We start from the raw sequence: 9,263 nt of genomic DNA, 5'->3' as shown, positions 1-9,263 counted from the left end.
AAATTAATTTGTACAGAGGTGGCACAGAAGAACACAAAAGTGGCTTGTAGGTACATTTTCAGACGTTTAATGAGGTGGCATGAGTGCAATTAAATTCATACATTTATGTGGAGATTAATGTTTTAAATATCAAATTTTGAATACAGAAATATTAAATGATTTAAATAACTGCAATTATACCTAAAAATGAAACCGAAACCGCCAGCAGGTGGCGGCAAATCACTGAATTTATCACCATCATTCATTCAATTGATTCGTTTTGAATGGCTGATTCATTCATGAATGAAGCAAGTGACTGTCTTTATGAATGCAAATCGTCAGAACACCGGCAGAACAACAACGTGCTACATGTTTCTTTTCCCCTCATTTTTTCCAATTGACGGAAATCCGTCGTAGCGACGGAAAACTTTCATCCATGAGTCCCTGAGTAGTAGTATGTACGTCATGCACATTTTGTTACCATTGCCATGCATTATAAGACTGATAGACTGCAACTGTTGGGCTTAAAAATCATCATGTGTGTTCTACTGAAGAAACAGTCACCTAGATCTTGGATGCCCTGGGGGTAAGCAGATAAACATCAAATTTTCATTTTTGGGTGAACTATCCCTTTAAGCTAACCCGAACTTATATTTTGACGTGTTGCCATGAGGAACTTTCTGTAGGTCTATGTAAATGATATGAACATAGTTTTACTCCAATGAAACTGTCAAATGCTCATGAAGTGACTCTTAGAGGGAGTCAGAGCAGTTCTGGAGATGTTGTTCATGTATTTATGTCCTCATGTAGTGATACGACAGAAGCTGAAATCACCGCGAGCGTCGCACACTTTGTGTAGAAAACAAAACCGCACGTCTGTGCCATTTACATACACAGACACGCAGAACATGCTGGATTCATATTTAAATAGTATTTTTGCGGCGTAATATTTACAGATACTAGTCCATAGAGCGAATCTATTTAAGTGTACTGACCTACTTTTGATTAATTCATCCAAACTTTGACAAATTCCATGACATTCCGTGTCATACAGTAAATTCCATTTATGTGACTGGATTCCGCGATTTCATCTGCGTTTTCCGCATCGCGGAAATCATAGATAATATTGAGGTGTTTTGAACCTTCAGTGTAACGTTAGTGGATTGCGATTTATTGCAACTTAAGCAAAGTCTGCTGCTGCCTTACCTTTGAGAGACAACTGATGCGTGATCACTGAAGCAGCTCCAGTTAGCAAGCGCTTTCAGAGTGAGAGTGAATTCCGCTTTGATTGGTCTGACTCGTGACTCCTAACAAATCAGATGGGTGGTGGGCGGAGACTGCTTTAGGCTACAGAGTTGTGAGTTCTGACAGGCTGCATCAGAGCCAAATAGCGCGTTTCAAAATTAAGTTATTTTATCGGCGAATCGGTTTTGAAAATGACCGATACCGATAATCATAAAATTGCTTAATATCGGCGCCGATAATCGGTCGACCCCTAACCCCTAGTATCATCTTCTCCTAAAAACAGGTTGTTACTGACAGGACATATAAGTGCAAGTTGAAAGGCATTGCTGTTTACAAAGATCTGTGAAATAATGATATTTGAGGAGAAAGAATTAGTAAAGATTGTGTATAGACTTGTGTCCTGTGAAGTTTGTTACTTTCTATAGTGTTCTTTCCTTTTTATTAGACTTTTATTCAGAGCATATAACAGTTAATATAACAGTCCAGTCAGTAAGATGGTGTGGTGTCAGTCATGCCTCGTCTGATGGAAGAAGTAAAAATATAATATTGTGAACTATTCGTCAAATGTATTTAACTAGCCAAACATTATTTCTTTCCCTGTACTCTTTATCCAACATCTTCCCTCTTTCCTCCACATATTGCTCCCCCTTTTAAAATATTTATTTATCTAGTGTTTCATTCCTAGACTGCGCAGAAGTTTTTTTTTTTTAATTTTACTTGATTATGTTCAGTGTAAATTTCTGTAACCGAATAGCCTGAGGCTGCTATTGATGAACTGGTTTTTATTTTCCATAGCTGAGGTGAAAAACACAGATACGTGCTATTATGGAGAATTAATAGGTAGACTGAGTCTGATGAATGTTTTCTTTACTTCATTACTTGGTCTAGTGAATTGATTAATATATGATCAATACCTAGAAGTAAACAACATTAGACAGCTGTGCCTGGGCATATTAATTGTCCAGTTGAATGTTCAGTTGCATTATGGGTGATAAACCCCACCATCCTCAGACCTAGTCATAATTACACAACAAACAACCTTTTTTTTTTTTGATGATCTTGCTAATTTAATTATTCTAACTCCGTTTAAGAGCCACGTCTTGATGCTGCATCACATTAAGCACCTTTAGAGCTCAAGAGTGTGCATTTATGACTTTGCTTTCCTCCTCCTTTGTGTTATGTATCAATATCTCCGCATTGAGACTTCAAACGCATTCCTTCAGGTTGGTGTATGTTTTCCCTTCCTGACAGTTGAAGTCCTCAGAGGCTTCACCTCTCCCCTAAAATCCTCATGTTTGTGTTGCTTGTCGGCTAAAGTTTGTGTCTATGGGAAAATGAGGCATTAGGAATGCAGAGAAACATTCATGAGATGAAGGCCTATCATCTGTGCAAATAGACCGATGCCAGTGTATGTCAAATAAACGCACAAAACTTTCTTCAGCAGTTACACTGTTGACGAGCTTTTGTTCCCTTTCATGTTTCTGACAATGTAAGAACATTTAAACAAAACAAACTTGCATTAGCGTTTCTTTTAAACAGTCAAACAGGCCAATACTGGTTTAGATTGGCATTTTGTAGTTGTTTCTAACACATCTATTTACAGCAAACATACGTCATGACAGAATGACACGGTGTAACTCACAGATTTGTGCATGATTCACATGTAGGCCTGTTTTTCCCCCACATTTGTGGACAGGTTGCATTACAATGTAATGCTCTCATTATGTACAGTGTATTTTTTAGTACATATTTGTCATGTTTTTCATGCGCTCAGATGTGTTCTCAGTTGTTGGATATTTGTGCAATCTACGTTGGATGCCGTTTTGCTCCAGATTTCCTCCTCTGTGCCATTTTATTCTTGCATGGATTTTCTGCAAGTGCGCATTTTTTTTCTTAAATAAACTGATAGTAGTTCTGGTCCTGGATGCTGATTGGTCAATTCAGCATTCAACCATGACGTGAAACATCTGTTCACCTAGCTGTTGTCACTGTGCAGCGCCCATAGACGCCAACTATGCAATTTAATGCCACGGAAGGATGGCACTTAATGAATTGTATAAAGTCATGATGAAATGGAAGTAGTGACAGATCTTTTCTTCCGTATTGTGATCTGAGTGAAATGATTAGCAAAAATGTAAAATATGTAGGTTGGGGGCTTGGTTCTATCCATCGATTGTTGATTGTATAGAGGCAGATCTTCATGCGAGCTTGCCGTCAATTGTAGGAAAAGGGTGCGTTTTATGAGAACTCAATGATTGGAGAAGTTTACCCCTTCCTTGTTTGGTCCATATCTTCCTTGCTATTTTTTTTCATGCACTTCAGCAGCATGTATACAACCCCACACCAATCTAAAATTTGTCCTTCGTTCTCATTGAAAGTACAACTCTGTGTCTCTACCAGCCGAAACAGGCAGCGGCTGTGTTAGCAGCACTAAATAACAAGCACTCAAATCCCACGAGCTCTGTTCTGGTTCACATTCATGTCAGGAGAGGGGTTGCTTGTTTGTCTAGAGATTTTCTTTGCTGTTTACTCTAGCTGTGTTGCTTTTCGAGCCGTTCCCCCTCCCTTCTCAGCTGTTTACATAAGGCCCTCCCTGTGTATTATGGCACCTGCCAGATCTGCAGATTGTACCACCTGGTTAATGTTAAATTGCTCCAGAAGGAAGATGTGTTTGTTAATAAACACCAAACCTAGGGGCCCCAGTGTTTACTGTAGTCATGGTGGCAATCAGTTATTTAACAAATATCGGCCCCTGCTTCCTTGTGTGGGAGAGTGTTTAACTATGTCAGAACCAGAGAAAATGTTCCGCTAGACAAGGGAGAGCTATATGAAATGCTTAGGGCTTAAAAATTAGTTTTATTAAGTTAAGATCTATATTCTTCTATAACTCTTGAGTTTTCGAAAGACCAGTTAATCTTTAAACAAGTGGTTTCTTGCCATCATGAGGATGGGATAAAAAGAGAACTGTAAACATGTCATCGTTTTTCAACTGTACACACAGCCCACGCAGCTGCATTGTCTTAAATGGTTTATTTTAAGCTTCGTGGAAGGCAAGGTAGACAGGTTATACCGATATTCATAAGAACCTGCCTCTTACAATTGTGCTTTCTGAAACAGGCATGCTTCAAATTTTTGTTTTATCAATATTGTATATCAGTAGGCCTATTTGCTGAGAAACCACTCAAAGACATTATTCAAAGACAAAAAGCACCTTTAGAATGCTATATTGTCAAATATATATTGTTTATTGTAACTATATTGTTTGTTTTGTGTTATGTAGGGCTGAAAAACGATTAATCGTGATTAATCACATTCAAAATAAGTTTGTTTACATACTATATGTGTGTGTACTGTGTATATTTATGTATAAATACACACATACATGTGTATATATTAAAGGGGTCATATGATGCGATTTCAAGTTTCCCAAATGTTCACGCAAAGAAAGAAGGCGTGGTTTCAGTAACCGCAGTTAGTGTTGAAGCAGCCATGTCAGGGAGACGCTGTGTGTTTCTAGGCGAAAGCAAAAGCACTTTATTTGGCCTGAGAGAGAGAGAGAGAGAGAGAGGGTCACATCACAGTGGAGTCAGCTGTCTTAACCATGGCTTGAAGCATGTCAACATATTCTGTTACACCAAATACACAAAATAATGATCTTTAAAAAAGCATCATATGACCCATTTAAGAAAACATGTTAGATTTATATATAAAATATTTATATTTATATAGATACATACAAATATTTTTTAAATATATATATATACATGTGTGTGTATGTATTTATATATACATAATAAATATGCACAGTACACACACATATAGTATGTAAACATAAACTTATTTTGAATCTGATTAATTGCAATTAATAATTTTGCAGCATTCGTGTTATAATGTGGTCTTGTGTTCCATCTGCAATAATTTGTTTTTAATTGTTGGGCAATGTAGACTTCTAAACAGGTGTCTTTGGCCGCTGCATCATGCCTTGTTGTTTTTTCAGGGTCCCACGCCATGAGCCTCAAGTTTTTAATGTGTAAAACCATGACTTGATCTGGCGTAGAAAAATCCCTTACGGAATTTGCAGTGTGAATCAGGACGCGCAATTAATTACGCATTCATAATTAATTGCAATAATTAACACATTAAATTAACATTCTAATTACTAAACCAGCATCAGCATCTCTGATACTGAAGTACAGTTAGAACTCTGGCCTTTCTCTTTGCTGATTGTATCAGGCTGTGAGGAATGTTGTCTTTGTTCGTGTCAGTTTTTTGTAAACACTCTGATGTGATCAGGCTGTTTCACACAGATGTTTGTCGAATTTAAGAAAGGAAGACGCAGGATATTGATTGTTCAAGAGCAAAACAGGTATTTATCTGATTTTAAAAGGCCCCTTACAAAGACAAGGTGCATAAAGAAAAGTTTTGATTTGTCTTATACAAGATTTGTCTTTAGAGAGTGATTGTCTGTTATTGGCATTATTAACATGTCGGTTGGCATCAAATGCTTTATTCTCAGAACTGTTTGTTTATAATGCGGCTATCATATTTGTGAACAGTACAAACACAAATGTTTGTGATGTGATGTCAACTCTGCTGGCACGCATGTTTTGTCATGATCTAGTCTGTGGGCTTATGTGGGGGAGAAAGAAAAGAAAGAAAGGCTTTCTAAAGCATGCACTTCTGTGTCAAAAGTAATTTGTTTTGCTGGCAGCGGTCTTATTTTTCCCCCTCCTGTACTTCAGGTTGTCATATCGACATGCAGGAGTCCAAGACCGATCAAACAACCAATAGCAGTCTAGCTGGGCAGGAAGGTCAGAGCTCAGAGAGCGAGAAGAGAGTAACCAGAGAAACATCTTCATCCCCGTCAGCCACAGCCCAGACACTTCAAACACAGGTAAGAACTTTAACTAACTTAAAATATGTTAGCTGATGGTTTCTTGTCATTGTTCTGTTTCTTTTTTTGCATTGAGACTACTCAAATTTCAGAAGCCAAAGTTCAGTGTCGATAGCACTGAGCTGAATTTCCCAAAAGCGTTGTGAGCCAGTTTTGATTGTAGAGACCATTAGTGGCAATGGATCTACCAGGGCTCTACAGTGCGACCATTTCAGTCGCATTTGCGACTGAAAACTACTGCGTGCGACTATGAAAACATACTTAGGAGCACCAGTGCGACTGACCAGATCATCATCATGATTGTGATCGCTGAGGGGAGCTTCAAAGGTTTCTATTGACATAAAAGATTACATACTTTTAATAAAGATAGAAAAATGCCATTACAAAGGTAAAAACACAATTCTACTGTAAATCACTTTAAGGAGTCGAATATCACCTCGTAATGGGAAGGCTATTTTTTTATCAAATTTTGGTGCTCCTAAATTTTTGACTGTGCTCCTAAATTTTTTAAGTTAGGAGCACAAGCGCTCCTAAAAAGAAAAATAAGCATAGAGCCCTGTCTACAGCCCTGCAGCCCTGTACAGTTACAGCTTCAAGTCAGTGAAATTACAAAATAAAATGTAACCAATTCATACTAGATTTGTTTAATAATAATCCTAATATGTTAAATAATTTTGCGTTAGTACGTATATGGGACATGAACTTTAAATGTGTGATTCATACCACGAAACCTGCTAAACAGAGTTATAAAGAATAGATGTACTGTCGCCTCCTACTGTTGTGTAATATGTTGTTTGTATGTTAGTTCACCTAAAAATGGAAATTGTCATAATTTACTCACCCTCCTGTCATTCCAAACCCATCTTGGGAATGCAAATGAAGTTATTTTTAATATTCTCATTTTTTTGTTCCTTCATTGAAAGTCTGTGTAACCAAAAGGGCATCTTAAAAGTCATCCATATGAATCATGCAGTGTAATCCAAGTCTTTGTAGAGACTTTATATGAACCGATTTCATTTAGGCTTTTATTCATGCATAAACAGTGATCATTGTGCACACATACAGCTCATCAAATATGGTAAATATTGTATAAAGCTGTAATGGTAAATTTGCTATGATGCTGATTTATATAGTTCAATGAAATGAGAAAATATTAAAAGTAGTGTTTCAAAGGAAGTCATATAGGTTCAGAACAACATGTGTGTGAGAAAATGACAGTTTGTTTTATTTTTGAGTGCGTCAACTCACAAAGAGGTTCATATCGAATTGAATCGAAATTGCAGTTACATCGGAAGCGAATTGTGAAATCTGTGCATGGTACAAGAGACTGACGTGTTGAAAATGTTCCAGGAAATGCATTCTCAAAGTAATGAAGTTTTTATTAGCATGTCAACATTTGTTACACAATAGCCTTGTTGCTTATTAGAAAAATTGAGCAATTGTATGACACACCCGTCTTCATTTAAATCATTGATGTGTGTTCTGTCTCTCAGAAATAGTCTTTATGCATGTCTTTATGCATGCTTTTATCGTCATATGTGTGTGCGTAAAATGAACGCACATGCTAAAATTGTGACAGCAGTGACTAAGTACTGCAGATTGATGTTGAGAGAGCCCCACACATTGCCCCGATGCCCCATGTTCAGATTCCAGATGTGTGATGTCACCTCTGGAATATCGGCTAGACAGCTGTGGGTTCAGGGCACCGTCCTGTATTAAGACAATGAGAGACGGCTCTAAAACGCTCCTGTAAATGCTTTCCCATGTTGTTTTCATCTCCCAAGGATTACTGTGTCATGATCTGTCTGCTTTCCCTTTTCTATTCACACTTCTCTATTGAAGTCTCCCATATCCATTTGCTTGTCTCTCCACCCTTCTTTTTGAGAAGGGGAGTTCCACAGGGCCAGATGTGTGACCCTTCAGAGGTGTAAGAGGTCAGATCCGAGAGGATGGTCCCACCGCTGTGGATATTGTTCATTTGCACTATTTGCATTTCTCTTTCCTTCATCTGGAGGGTCTCACAATGGAAAATAAGACAAAAGCAACAGAGAGTGAGAGAGACGTCCTTTCAACAACTTTTGGAGACCTCTCATTGCTTTGGCACAGCTGGGGTATTTACTTTGTGGTTGTTTCCTCCTGACAACTGTTTTTTTTTTTTCCATTTCAGAAGGTGTATAATGTTCTGGTTTAAATAAAGAGCAGGTTTAGATTGTCTCATGCAAAGACTTATGCTAATGTTTTTTCAAATGTTACCATGTGATAGTCTTCAGAGGAATGTGTGATAGGGTCCAATCACCAAGGGACTGCGGCTGTTAATAGAGCCAAAGGTTGAATCCTCTGCACTTCATGCACTGGCAGTGTGGGACTATCATAGCAGGATTTTCACAGGTTATTATTAAATAAAAAAATGTTGTACAATCATCACTTCATTTGTTCTGTGAGGACTTGTCAAGAGACTTTATGGCTGTGTTCATTTTATCAAACCCAAATCAATCCCATAACGTCATTTGCTTGGATATATCCAGTGGAGTTGTTCTTAAAGGGATAGTTAACCTAAAAATCTAAAGTCTGTCATAATTTACTCACCATCTAGTTATCCAAATGTCCTGTATGTGTTTTTTTTGGAAACCAAAGATGTTTGTATTTTGATTTATTTGATCAAAATACAGTAAAACAGTACTATTATGTAATTAAAGATAATTATATAATGTATTTATATATTTTTTAAATGTAATTTATTCTTATGATGTTAATGGTGAATTTTTAACATCAGTCTTCAGTGTCACATGATCCTCCAGAAATTATTTTAATATGCTGATTTGCAGCTCAAACATTTCTTATTGTTATCAGTTTTAAAAACAGTTGTGCTGCTTTTAATTCTTTTGTGGAAACAGTTATATACTTTTTTTGATAGGATTCTTTGAATCAAAATAATAAAAAAACTGCATTTATTTTAAATAAAATCTTTCTTTAAACATCTTTACTGTCACTTTGAATCAGTTTAATGTATCCTTACTGAACAAAAGCATTAATTGAAACATTAATGAAAAAGCATTAGTGGATACATTTTGTATAGTGTCTTTTGTTTCACAGAAAAAGAAAGTCATACAGGTTTGGTTTGACATGAGAGTCGGTAAATAATGAC

At 37.0% G+C, this 9,263-nt stretch overlaps 1 protein-coding gene across 3 annotated transcripts in view; it reads left to right on the top strand.

Moving 5' to 3' along the window:
* Nucleotides 1-9,263, top strand: part of LOC107681376 (forkhead box protein P1-B-like) — a 48,038-nt gene that overhangs the window by 16,008 nt on the left and 22,767 nt on the right. For 2 of the 3 annotated variants that reach the window (XM_016477656.1, XM_016477655.1), the window contains exon 2: nt 5,967-6,118. In XM_016477656.1, the coding sequence (XP_016333142.1) occupies nt 5,981-6,118 (138 nt within the window). In that variant the 5' untranslated portion in view covers nt 5,967-5,980. Of the gene's footprint in view, nt 1-5,966; nt 6,119-8,310; nt 8,507-9,263 lie in introns of those variants that run through there. The other variant, XM_016477657.1, reaches the window with a different exon arrangement.

Source organism: Sinocyclocheilus anshuiensis, unplaced genomic scaffold (genome assembly GCF_001515605.1).
Source record: "Sinocyclocheilus anshuiensis isolate Anshui unplaced genomic scaffold, SAMN03320099.WGS_v1.1 scaffold881, whole genome shotgun sequence".
In the NCBI taxonomy this organism is placed as follows: Eukaryota; Metazoa; Chordata; class Actinopteri; order Cypriniformes; family Cyprinidae; genus Sinocyclocheilus; species Sinocyclocheilus anshuiensis.
Note: the sequence above shows the minus strand (reverse complement) of the source record. Positions and strands in the feature narration are given on the sequence as shown.